At 42.0% G+C, this 13053-nt stretch overlaps 1 protein-coding gene across 5 annotated transcripts; it reads left to right on the forward strand.

Annotated features, from left to right (window-relative positions):
- The first annotated feature begins 7270 nt into the window (after positions 1-7270).
- Positions 7271-12471, forward strand: LOC110776533 (long chain acyl-CoA synthetase 1). 5 transcript variants are annotated; one of them, XM_056828409.1, is made up of 20 exons: positions 7271-7310; positions 7993-8149; positions 8674-8737; positions 8831-8920; positions 9018-9074; positions 9177-9225; positions 9319-9395; positions 9482-9521; positions 9620-9714; positions 9800-9967; positions 10050-10160; positions 10249-10336; positions 10409-10475; positions 10589-10664; positions 10867-10984; positions 11059-11304; positions 11536-11675; positions 11772-11954; positions 12062-12181; positions 12286-12471. In XM_056828409.1, the coding sequence occupies exons 1-20, from the start codon at positions 7286-7288 to the stop codon at positions 12328-12330; spliced, it is 2016 nt and encodes a 671-aa protein (XP_056684387.1). In that variant the 5' UTR covers positions 7271-7285; the 3' UTR covers positions 12331-12471. The 5 variants fall into 5 exon arrangements, with proteins under 5 accessions (XP_056684387.1, XP_056684386.1, XP_056684388.1 ...); XM_056828408.1 differs by having other exon boundaries at positions 10249-10475; XM_056828410.1 differs by lacking the exon at positions 7271-7310 and adding an exon at positions 7392-7546 and having other exon boundaries at positions 10249-10475.
- Positions 12472-13053: the final 582 nt, after the last annotated feature.

Here is a 13053-nt window from a genome sequence, read left to right on the forward strand (position 1 = left end):
TTCTTCAAATCCGTAGATCTGCTAAGAGACTCTTTAGTTTTGCGAGTTCTTCAAATCCGTAGATCTGCTAAGAGACTCTTTAGTTTTGCGAGTTCTTCAAATCCGTAGATCTGCTAAGAGACTCTTTAGTTTCCAGACTCTTCAAATCCGTCGATCTGCTCAGAGGTTTGGATTGTTCTTCCGATCTCTTGTGGTTCGGAAACCTGGGCAAGAGATCGCTAGTCTGCCTCTTTAGTTATGCCTTCGGCGATCCGTGGATCTGAGCCGGAGTTTTATAACTTGATTCGAGCGACTGTTTGTTGCGAACAAATTTTATTAGGGTACCGCGAATCCGAGGATTCTGGACGGTTCCCTGAAGTGTATGATTTGGTCATTTCTTGCATTTTATCAAGGAATGGGCAAAGTCAACCTGTTTTTAGTCTCGGATTGATCAGATCCGAGGCTGCAGATATATATAAAGGGACAATAATTATAGAGATAAGTTTAATGAAACACATGGTGCCAATGGCTTTCCTCTTCTCATTAAACAACTTACTTGGTTTACAGACAGAGATCATACAAAATATTTCTTGAGAACATCGGTATTCCAATGGTTCTTCAGGATTGTTCCATCTAACTGTTTCAGCATATACGTGCCTGGCCTTTTTTCGGAATGGATGATGTATGGTCCTTCCCAAGTGGCTGAGAGTTTGCCATGGATTTGTCCTTTCTGAACCGAGGCGGCGTTTCTGAGTACTAGATCACCGACTTTTAGAGGTCTGGCGTTGACTCTTCGGTTGTAATGCTTGTTGACCCTCTGCAAATAGGCTGCGTTGAGTGTCCTTGCATCGTTCCGAGCTTCGTCCAGTAGATCGAGAGCTTCGGATAGAAGTTGATTGTTGCTTTCTCCTTGGAGCCCATCATATCTGTTGTATGCCTGGATCCTCAGGCTTTCTGTTCCGATTTCCACAGGAATTACAGCTTCGGATCCGTATACAAGGTGGAACGGTGTTTGTCCGGTAGCTTCTTTTTCAGTGGTCCGAAGGGACCATAGCGTTCCGGGTAGCTCTTCTAACCATTTGTTTTTGTCATCCTCGACTCTTTTCTTGAGTGCGTTGAGGATGAGTTTGTTAGCAGCTTCGGCTTGCCCGTTGCTTTGTGGGTGACAGACTGCCGAGTACGCTAGGTGTATGCCGAACTGTTTGCACCACTTTTGCAACGGGGTGTTGTCGAACTGTTTCCCGTGGTCGAAGACCATCAGTCTTGGTATGCCGAACCTTGTGATGATGTTCTGCCATATGAACTTGCGGACCTGAGGTTCGGTGATGGAGGAGACAGCTTCGGCTTCGATCCATTTGCTAAAATAGTCGACTCCTACAATCAACCACTTCTTCTGGTTCGTCGCTGAGGGGAAGGGACCAATGATGTCTAACCCCCACTGTGCGAATGGTAAGGGATACAGTGTTGATTGTAGGGTTTGAGCTGGTTGATGGATGGCTGGTGCGAACTTTTGGCATTTCTCGCATTTCCTTGCCATCTGCTTTGCCTCGGAAACCATAGTGGGCCACCAGTACCCAGCCCGAAGGGCTTTATGTGCTAATGTCCTACCTCCAATGTGGTTTCCGCATATCCCGAGGTGGATTTCCCTTAGGATGTAGTCAGCGTCTGTTGGACCCACACATTTTAGCAGCGGAGCAGAGAATGATTTCCTCATGAGCTCTCCTTCGGCGCTGATGATGAACCATCTGTTGAATCTTTTCAGTTTTCTCGCTTGCAGCTTATCTTCGGGAAGTTCTCCCCTTTCTTTGTATGCAACTACTGCGTCCATCCAGCTAGGTTCGGTACGTAAGCTGCATACTGTGGTGGGTAGCAAGTCGATGCTTCTCTTTTGGTGAACTTCCACGTGGACCGACCTGTTTAGGTCGATGAGTGTTGAGCTTGCGAGTTTTGACAGTGCGTCTGCTTGCGTGTTCTGTCCTCGGGGAATGAGGATGACTTCAAAGGATCTTAACTTTGACGTTAAGGATTTAATTTTTGCTAAATAGGCTGTCATGCTGGGCCATTTGGCCTCATACTCCCCTCGGATCTGGTTGGCTACAAGCTGGGAATCAGTTTTGAGGCGAACATGTTCGGCCTCCAGGGATAAACAAAGCTCTATCCCTGCGATTGCGGCCTCGTATTCGGCCTCGTTGTTGGTTGCTTTGAAGCCGAACTTCAATGCATACTCTATGCTTTTCCCCGTCGGGGGGATCAGTACAACTCCTGCCCCTGAGCCGTTTATTGTGGAAGATCCGTCAGTGAAGACCTCCCAAGTGCTTTTCGTATCATCCAACATTTCCTGGTATGAGCATTCGGCCAAGAAGTCTGCCAATGCTTGTGCTTTGATTGCTGTCCTCGGCTGATATTTGATGCCGAACTCTGATAGTTCGAAAGCCCAGGCAGCCAATCTTCCTGACCTCTCTATTTTGTCGAGTACTTTTTCGAGCGGTTGGTCAGTTAGCACCGTGATCTGGTGGGAGTCGAAGTATGGCCTCAGTTTTCGTGCAGCTACCACTACTGCATATGCGACTTTCTCGATGAGTGGGTACCGGGTTTCGGCCCCTGTGAGTGTTCGGCTGGTGAAGTAGATTGGCTGTTGCTTCTTTTCTTCTTCCCGAAGAAGCACTGCGCTGACGGTTCCAGGGCTAACTGCGACATATAGGTACAGGGTTTCCCCCTCTTTTGGTCTGGCCAGTGTCGGCAGTTGAGCTAGGTGGGCTCTGAGTTGCTGAAAAGCTTCTTTTTGCTCCTGTTCCCATATCAGTTCGGGATCCACTTTCCTCGGGACCCCTTTTTTCTTGACTGGTTCTGTTTCTCCTCCGGGGAGGTTCTTTGGTTTCAGTGCTTTGAAGAAGGGGGCTCCCTTATCCGAGGCCTTTGATATGAACCTTGTTAGTGCGGCTAACCTGCCGGTTAGCCTCTGCACATCTCTCTTGGTCTTCGGCTCGGGTAAATCCAATGCCGCTTGGACTTTGTCCGGGTTCGCATCAATTCCTCTTTCGCTCACCATGAATCCGAGGAATTTACCTGACTTCACCCTGAAGACGCATTTTTTTGGGTTCAGCTTCATGTTGTGCTTCCTCAGGTTTCCGAAGGTCTCTGCCAAGTCTTTGACATGGTCTTCCTCCTTGATGCTTTTTACGATGGTTTCATCCACGTAGACCTCCACATTCCTCCCTTTCTGGTCGGCGAAGACGTGGTCAACTAACCTCTGGTAGGTGGCTCCGGCATTTTTCAAGCCGAAAGGCATCATTTTGTAGTTGAACACTCCTGCGCTTGTGATGAACGCTGTCTTTGCCCTGTCATCGGGGTGCATGAATACTTGGTGGTAGCCTGAAAAGGCATCCATGAAGCTGAGCAGTGCATGGCCGCTGGTGGAGTCAACCAGTTGATCTATCCTTGGCAGGGGATAGCAGTCTTTGGGGCAGGCTCGGTTCAGATCTGTGAAATCTACGCACATTCGCCATGAGCCGTTCGCTTTCTTGACCATCACCACGTTGGCCAGCCACTTCGGATACATGCATGGTTCGATGAATCCGGCCTCTTGCAACTTTTTAACCTCCTCGGCGATGGCTTTGTTTTTCTCCGAGGAGTAATTTCTCTTTTTTTGCTTGATTGGCCGAGCTTCAGCGTTGACATCCAGCTTGTGACAAATCAGCTTCGGATTTATCCCTGGCATATCTGCTGCTGACCATGCAAAGATGTCTTTGTGATCCCTGAGTAGTCGGATCAAATCGATTCGGAGCCCCGAGCTTAGGCCCTTGCCTATTCGGACGCTCCTGTCTGAATTATCTTCGAGGAAGATATCCTCCATTTCTTGATCTGGTTCGGGAGATGGGGTTTCGGGGCGGGCATCAACTTCTGCGGGAGACAAGCTGCTCGTGCTTGCTCTTCTCCTTTTTGCCTCGCTTTCCTCTCCCTTAGCTCCCTTTCCTTCCTCGGGGCCGTCCTCCAATTTGGGTTTTCGGACAGCAGTGTGGCAGGTTCTTCTCGCCACTTCTTGATCACCTCTGATTCGTTCGGCGAATCCTGCATCCGAGACGTATATCATCAGCTGGTGGTATGTGGAGGGGACTGCTTGCATCTTGTGAATCATGGTTCTCCCCATGATTACGTTGTATACGGAGTCGCAGTCCATCACCAAAAATTCGTCCCGAAGGGTTTTTGCTGCCTGGCCTTCGCCCACTGTGACTGGCAGGGTGATCTTTCCTCGAGGGATAGCTGCGGATCCGTTGAATCCGATCAGAGGATAACTGACTTTCGTCAGTGCTTCCTCTGGTTCTTCGAGGATCAGCTGCTCGAAGCAGTTTCTGAAGATGATGTTGACGGCACTTCCTCCGTCGACTAACACTCGATGTACGTTGTGGTTGTTGAGGTCCATGGAAATGACCAGAGGATCGTCATGTTTGTACTGGACTCCGAAGCAATCATCAGCAGTGAAGGTCATGTTCGGGGGGTGTGGTTGGTTGTCTCCAACCGCGCTGAAGTTGACCCGATGGGAGAGGGCTCTTAGGTGTTTTTTGCTGGCCTGGCCAGACTTCTGTCCCCCGAACACCACTAGGATGTCATTTTTCTTGTGCCCTGTTGCTTCGTAGACCCTTTTCTGGGGTTGCTCGTGTTGTTTGCCGCTTGCGGCCTTTTCTTTTTCCTCCCTTCGGTCTAACAAGTACTGTTTCAGGTAGCCTCGGCGAACGAGGTCCTCAATGTTGTCTTTCAGCGAGTTGCACTCTTCGGTATGGTGACCGAAGTCATCATGGAACTCGCACCACTTGTTCTTGTTTCTCCGAGCTGGGTTGGACTTGAGCTTCCCCGGTAGTTTCCACTTTTCATCATTTCTGTTGAGGCTAAATATCTCTTTTCGGGGCAGAGCTAGTGGAGTGTAGTTGGTGTATTTGGGTTGAAGTTCACCCCTTCTCCCGTCTTTCTTCGGGCTCATCTCTCTAGCTCCTACTTTCTCTTTCCCTTTCCTTGAGCCGCCCTCGGGCTTGCTCTGGTTATTCTTTGTGTCTCTCGGATCTGACGATCCCTTCAATCTTGCAGCGGCCTTGTTGAACTCTTCGGTTCTGATGAACGCATCGGCCATTTGGAGCACGTCAGCTATTTTGGAGGGGTTCTTCATTGAGAGTTCGTCACGGAACTTCCCTTCCTGGAGCGCGTGCTTCAAGGCGAAGATGGCCACGTCTGGCTGCAAGTTTGGTATGTTTGTTGATTCCTTCATGAATCTGGCCATGAATTCTCTCAGACTTTCGTCTCTTTCTTGTTGGATTGAGGTCAGTTCTGCTGTGGTTCGCTCGGGGCGATTGTTGCTCACGAACTGTGTGCAGAATCTCTTTTTCAGCTTTTTCCAACTCTTGATCGATCCCTTCGGCAGCGATCTAAACCACTCTCCCGCCACTCCGGTTAGCGTGGTTGGGAAATATTTACACCAGCATGCTTCGGAGTAGGGACTCAAGAACATCTGCTGCTCGTAGGAGATGACATGATCCCTCGGATCTGTGATTCCGCTGTAGGTTAGGTGAGCTGGCAGTCTTACCTTCGGTATTTCTTCCATGATCAGCTCGTCCGAGAAAGGGGATGACGTAGGAGTCATGATTCTTTTCCCGAGTCTAGCCCTGATGCCTTCGTTTGCCGAGGCTCTGTGATTAGAACGTTCGGGCGTACGATGGGGGCTAGGGGTTCGATCATGCCTCCCGTCTCTTCTTCTTTCTCGGCTACTGACCTCGGGTCGCTCGCCAGATCTGCTCGACTCACCTACCCCGAGTCTCGTATGGATCGAAGGTCTTAACCTTGAGTGGACCGAGGGCCTCAACCTGCTGAGTACCGAGCTTCGGATCCGAGGATTACGAGTAGTTGATTCGCTTTGGAGAGCTGTTGGAGTAGGCGATGGTCTCGCAAACCAATCTGGTTGCTGTTGTGCCCTTTTTTGGGTGTCCCACGTGCTTTCCATCCACCTCGACGTCAAGTGTGTACCTGTCAAGGGAAGGAGTTCTCGTTCGGGTCTGGACACTTCCACACTGGGTGGCTCGTTCAGCCTTCGCCTGGTCCTCCTCTCTTCTCTGCGGTCATTTGCCAGTCCTTGCTGCTTCTCATTGAAGAGGAAGTTTTGCATGATGGTCATGGCCGCAGTGAGCTCTTCCCTAGTTGGAATCGGAGGTCCTGCATTTGTGGCGGTCGTAGCTCTGCTTGGCTGTGACCTCGCCATCGATTGAGGGTGCCCCTCTTGGTCAGATTCTGAATCTGACCGCACCATCATATCGTCGTCATTGTTGTTAACAACATCGTTCACCATTTTCGCGGAAAGAGGTGATTGATGTCTTTCAAAGGCTTTGAAGTGTTCTTCCCCACAGACGGCGCCAAATTGTTCCGGTGTTGTAAAGATGGAAACAATGGGCTTCGAATGAAGGCCCTTTTGTATGTGTTGAAGATCTTGCTTGTTTGAATGAGTGGAATCCGAATTCACCTGCACAAGAGCAAAGTCACTAGCCTCGGGGGTGTTTCCGAGGAAAGCCCCTCCGATGCCTAAGTAAGAATGATGCTCGGATTCTAGAGAGAAGTTCTCTAGAAGAGTAGTCTTAAGGCGGTAAATTCGACGTACCTTGAGGTGTGAGCCTTGGCGGCCTATTTATAGTGTTTGCATAATAAATGCCCATAGGTCATTTATTGTTATTGGGCCTTGGGCCTTAATGGATGGCTGAATAGCCATTGGTAGGTTTGATGTTGTTGTTTAGAGCCATTGGGCTTTGGACTTAGTGGCCCAATTGAGAATCAATTGGGAGCCCAAACAACAAGTAAAGGAGCTGAATACATAATTGGATCCCTCAAATCATATGGTACGGACTACGGAGTTCACAAATGAGTGGAAGAGAAAGGTTCATATCAATGACCCAGGAGATCACACCATACACCGTTGTCCACGAATTCAGATTCTAATTAATATACCCACTAATTCTTTTGGTGTACAGAGAATTGCAAATAATACTGACAAGATTTGGTCGATCTCAGGTCTTGGATACCAACTCCCTAACAGAATAATAAGCCAATTACACGAACTAAGGACATACTTTGACTCACATTTAAATCCAAATAGATTTCCTCGAAATTAATTTCATGTTCGAAGTGTAAAACTGTAACGTGACAACTAATTCTGGACAGATATATCGGAGATAGTACATTACAAATTAAAGAATCTAAGTCCATTGCTTGAGCCAGCTTTTGTTGTTCTAATAAATTGATGAAAAACTTACAGAACCGACTAAGGAGTCAGCAGATGGTATATGTATTTACATTTAGCAGTATGTAGTTTTAATGCATCCTCAACCAACCTGTCATTTTCTTCTTCAACTATCTTAATTTCATCAACTATAACAAATACCAACATTTATATCTCATTGCCTTTTTAAGTCATTATTATTACTTCATTTCTATTTCATCAATATATATATATGTATATCCCATACTTTTTATATATGTTATTACTTCATATAGTAGTAGTTCATACTTCATACTGTCCACATTCATCCCACTTCTTGTAAACTTTTGATCCTTCTCTTTGTCTTTTGCTTCTTTTAGGATGGTTTTTTTTTAATTTATCTGTATTTTCGCTTGTTTGTTACTCCGTAAATGGTTTCATGCATTGCTATATCAGTATAGTTGGGTTTTTGTTGATTATTATATGTATCCTTGTTGATTAGCTAAAACTGTAAACCAAGAAAAGACGGAGGAAAATAAGGTTAAGCAAAATGTGTATGATAATGGATTAAATATTTTAGCTTTAAATTATGTATTGCTCAAATACCATCAACCTTTCAGACTTTCACCAACTCCATTAAATGTTCATAATTAAAATGTTAGTCTGTATTCTCCACTGCAATTATTTATTATCATAATTATGGCTACATATATAAATTTTGATTCTTTATAGAAGTAGTATGTTTCTTGTGATATAGTAACATAGTTAAGGTTATTGATATACAGATAATATAACAATGAAGAAATTTTCAGCACAAATTGGTAGTGGAAGAGATGGACATGACGGCAATCCGGCCGTGGGCCCCATCTATCGGAATCTTCTCTCCAAGAATGAATTTCCACCTCCTCACCCTGATTTGTCTACTGCTTGGGATTCCTTCAGGTACTTTTTTTCGTTTTGTTCATACTTTAATTCTCTGTTTTTTTTACTCTGAAGTTTCTCAATTATGTTAGTTTTTGAATTTGATGCAACCTTTTGCAGTCATTTTAGTAGTATATCTTGTACTCAGTATAAGATTGTTTTATGGTACGGAGTAAGACATACAAGTATTTGTTGTGTCACGATACATTTAGCTTAGTTTTATGGTACGGAGTAAGACATATTTGTTTGTGTCACGATACACTTAGCTTAGTTTTATGGTACGGAGTAAGACATATTTGTTTGTGTCACGATACACTTAGCTTAGTTTCATGGTACAGGGTAAGACATATTTTGTGTCACGATACATTTAGCTTAGTTTTATGGTACGGAGTAAGACATATTTGTTTCTGTCACGATACACTTAGCTTAGTTTTATGGTACGGAGTAAGAGATATTTGTTTCTGTCACGATACATTTAGCTTGAATCTTATGAGACGACTTTTATTGAGAAATGACGTGACAATAATTCGGCTTTGGTTATGTAGGCTCTCGGCTGAGAAGCATAAAGGAAATAAGATGTTGGGTTGGCGTGAAATGGTTGATGGCAAGGTGTGTAACATTTCATAGAAGTGCATAATTTGATGGATTTATTACTTATTAGTGCCTTGTATACTAATTGTTTTGGGTGAAAATGTTAATTAGTGGGGGCCTTATATCTGGAAAACATACAAGGATGTCCATGATGAAGTTCTTCACATTGGTTCTGCTTTAAGAGCATGTGGAGCTCATCCTGTAAGCTAGCAAATCTATATACTTCATATATTAATTTGACTTAATTTTACATGAAAAGTTCAACATTCTTGATTACAATTGTACTTTTTTGGTATAGGGTGCAAAGATAGGAATATATGGTGCTAATTGTCCTCAATGGATTATGGCTATGGAGGTTTGTTGTATATATAACAAAAAAGAATTTCCTTACAGTTTTCAGTAGTTTGTTTATGAGTATTATATTTGTAACTAAATGATTTCATATGTGTATGTATAGGCTTGTAATGCTCACAGTTTGATATGTGTTCCTCTCTATGATACCTTAGGTAACAACTCTTCTTTTACTCGAATATAGTTTCTTGAAAGATTACACAATTGATCATGCTGAAATTAAAGTATTGTTATGGTCATTAAATCAGGTGCTGGTGCTATTGATTACATAATTGATCATGCTGAAATTGATTATGTTTTTGTCCATCCCCTTAAAGTTAAAGAAGTAAGTACATCTTCCTCCTATACTCATATGTGTTTGTTCTTTGTTTAGAGGTTAAATTTCATATGTTGCCTGTGTTTTCTGTACAGTTACTCAACCCTGATTGTTCCTCCACTAAACGGCTAAAATGTGAGGATGCATTCTTCTAACTCTGGATTAATTTGTCTGTTTAAACGAAATGAAACACGTTAACCAATTAACATGTTGGATTTAATATGACATTGCAGCGATTATTTGTTTTACATCATTCACTGAGGAAGCAATTCAGGAGGCTGGTAATGCAGGGATAGAGGCGTACTCATGGAATCAGTTCCTTCATATGGTCAGATTATATGTACTAGAACCTTGTTTTTCACCTGTGTTCTTAATTTTCAGCTGTTCTGATTATTTTTCTTGTGTTTAAATAGGGCAAGGAAAATCCATCAGAAACAGCTCCTCCACAACCAATCAATATTTGTACAATAATGTACACAAGTGGCACGTGTGGAGATCCGAAAGGTGTTGTTCTAACACATGAAAACATGGCAATGTTTATAAGTGGAATGAACGTTTTCATGGACCAATTTGAAGACAAGGTAACCAACCCAACAATGCTATTACTGGAATATTTGCTACTTTATCATATAAATGGAGTAATTAACTATGTATCTTGAACAGATGACGGTTGATGATGTGTATCTATCATTCCTTCCTTTGGCTCATATATTAGATCGCGTAATAGAAGAGTATTTTTTCCATAAGGGTGCTTCTGTTGGCTTCTTTCATGGGGTATTTTCCTGTTTTTTCATACAATATGAAAAGATTTTCTGCTATAATATTGCACTTTTTCTGATTGTTGTTGATTTGTGCAATGAAGAATGTAAAAGAAATCAGTGAAGATCTAATGGAGTTAAAGCCAACTTTTTTCGCTGGTGTACCTAAAGTTTTTGACCGTGTATATGAAGGCATGTCCTTAATTATACTTTGTCTTCTCTGTAAAGTTACCAATGTATTTCTGCTAATAGTGTGTTTATCAGGCATACAGAAGGCTATTGAAGATCTTATTCCTCGAAGGAGGAAGATTTTTCACCTTCTTTACAAATAGTAAGCTGTTCATATTTTAGCTTCCTGTCAAAAGTTTCAAAAAATAACATGTGATGAGAGAATAAGAAACTCATAAATTACAGTACTAAATCTTTATCTTTGTTGAAATGCAGCAAATTATTCTGGATGAATCGAGGGTACGTCAACAAGCATGCATCCCCTTTAGCCGATTTCCTAGCTTTCAGGAAGGTTATTACCTAACTTTGATCTCTATTTCACATTCTAATCTTATTTGTGTTTCAACTTTGATCTTCAGAAAACTCTCCATCATGTTATTACAGTGCTTCATGTGTTTTAACCTGAAAACAGCTGTATTTATAGTTAATTGTGATACTAAATTACTAATTATAATGCTGCCTTGCTCATAGTGCAATGTTTACACTAAATTTAGGTAAAGAATAAGTTAGGTGGTAGAGTTCGGCTAATGGTATCAGGAGCTGCACCTTGGAGCGAAGAAGTGGAGGAGTTTTTGCGCGTTACTTGCTGTTGCTATGTACTTCAAGGCTATGGTAAAATGAAGTTTTTGTGCAAATTTCATTTTCAGTTTTTGTACCAATCAGATTCCTGGTTTTTTTTTGTGCAGGATTGACAGAAACCTGTGGATTGTCCACAATTTGCTTCCCTGATGAAATGTCGATGGTAGGAGCTGTCGGTGTTCCATCTTTATACACAGAATTGCGCCTTGAAGAGGTTCCAGAGATGGGTTACCACCCATTTTCTGACCCGCCACGCGGGGAGATATGCTTGAGGGGCAAAACACTGTTTTCAGGATACTACAAAAACCCCGAGTTAACAACCGAATCTATCAGAGATGGATGGTTTCATTCAGGTTAAGACTCTGTTCTATTCGACTTATCTGAACTTATATTATCTGAACTTAACTGAGCTTATTTTGTCTAAAATAAGTCAAAATAAGTCGGAACAGAACAAAGTTCAGATATTGGCAAAGTTCATTTCTTATTATAAACTTTGTCTAAAATAAGTCTCTTGTTGGTTCCTGTTTATGTCAAAGTTCATTTCCTATTATACAACGCTTGATTATTTCCTTTGATGTTTGCAGGTGATATTGGAGAGATGCTTCCTAATGGAGCAATAAAGATCATTGATAGAAAAAAGAATCTGATAAAACTCTCACAAGGAGAGTATGTCGCGCTTGAGTATTTAGAGAAAGTATACATTATTACTCCCATTATCGAAGATGTAAAACCTCTGCCTTTGTACTTATTAGTGTGATTTATGTAGTTTCTGTTCATTACAATTAAGAATCTAAGCTAACATTTTGGTTTCCTTTTGAAGATTTGGGTGTATGGAGACAGTTTCAAATCGATGTTGGTTGCTGTTGTGGTGCCAAATGAAGAAAACACCAAGAAATGGGCTGATCAAAATGGATATAAAGGCACATTCACTGACTTATGCTCCCTTAAAGAACTCAGAACTCATATCTTCTCTGAACTTACAATTGCTGGAGAAAGAAACAAGGTGCATACAGCATACTATTACTACCTTGTTGATCTGAGTTCTGTAACATTTTTATATCTGAAATCTGAAATCTGAAATCTCAACTTCTTTATCTTTGTTTATATCAGTTGAGAGGTTTCGAACAAGTAAAGGGAATCGTTTTAGAACCTCAAACCTTTGAATTAATACCAGGTTTGCTAACACCAACCATGAAGAAGAGGAGGGATAAAATGCTAAAACATTATCAGGTTACATTCTTATTTAACACTCTTCTCATTCCACAGTCCACAGTCTGACATTATCAGGTGAATTCGTGCGATATTTGATGTTGAATCCTTTAAACCTTTTGCAGGAAGAAATAGATGATTTGTACTGCAACTTGGCTAAATGGAAGTGATGAACAACAATTGTTACTTGTTGATAAACTTTAATGATTCTGCAGATTGTTACTGTTTGTGTTCCTGTTTGCTGCAATTGATTTATCATGTGTATTTTTACTAAAAATGCAGTGTTTTATTTATTAATTTTTTTTTTATAATCATATGGTGTGGGCTGATATAATAGTGAGGCCATGCTTGAAGCCCATAAAAGGCCCACAAGTAGAGGGATAAGAGATACTTCCTCCATTTTTTTTAATTGCACCATTTGGGATTTCACGCTTGCCAATACACTATTTTAACTACTAATATCTCTCATTATACATTTTAAAAAATTATAAAAATTTGATAATTTGAGAGTATATTTCGAGACGCATCTAACAAGATCCCACATGAGTATATTTTTCCTTACATATAAATCACAAAAAATAACTATATAAGAATAAGCGAATACTGCTAAAACCAAGGTGGTGCAATTATAAAAAAATGTAGGAAGTATAAAAATACGGATTTTTCATGAAATGACCCCGAGGTTTGCGTTAATGTACCAAATACCCCTAATGTTTGCCGAATGCACCAAATACCCCCGACGTATAAAACAATAACACCAAATGCCCATAATGACCATTTTCCGTCCATTCCGTTAAGTCTCCGTTAGCGTGAATTTACTTTTTTGCCCTTACTCGACCATTTTCTCTACTAATCCTAATATTAACACCTAATTATATTAATTAAACCCAAAA

The sequence above is a fragment of the Spinacia oleracea genome, chromosome 5, assembly GCF_020520425.1.
Source record: "Spinacia oleracea cultivar Varoflay chromosome 5, BTI_SOV_V1, whole genome shotgun sequence".
NCBI classification, from domain to species: domain Eukaryota; kingdom Viridiplantae; phylum Streptophyta; class Magnoliopsida; order Caryophyllales; family Amaranthaceae; genus Spinacia; species Spinacia oleracea.

What these genes read in the sequence shown, in the direction of transcription:
- LOC110776533 (XM_056828408.1), top strand. Translation starts at nt 7,286, where the DNA reads ATGGTATATGTATTTACATTTAGCA. An exon ending in TTTCACCTTCTTTACAAATA is followed by an intron (nt 10,476 to 10,588) that starts GTAAGCTGTTCA and finishes GTTGAAATGCAG; the next exon opens with CAAATTATTCTGGATGAATC. An exon ending in CTATGTACTTCAAGGCTATG is followed by an intron (nt 10,985 to 11,058) that starts GTAAAATGAAGT and finishes TTTTTTGTGCAG; the next exon opens with GATTGACAGAAACCTGTGGA.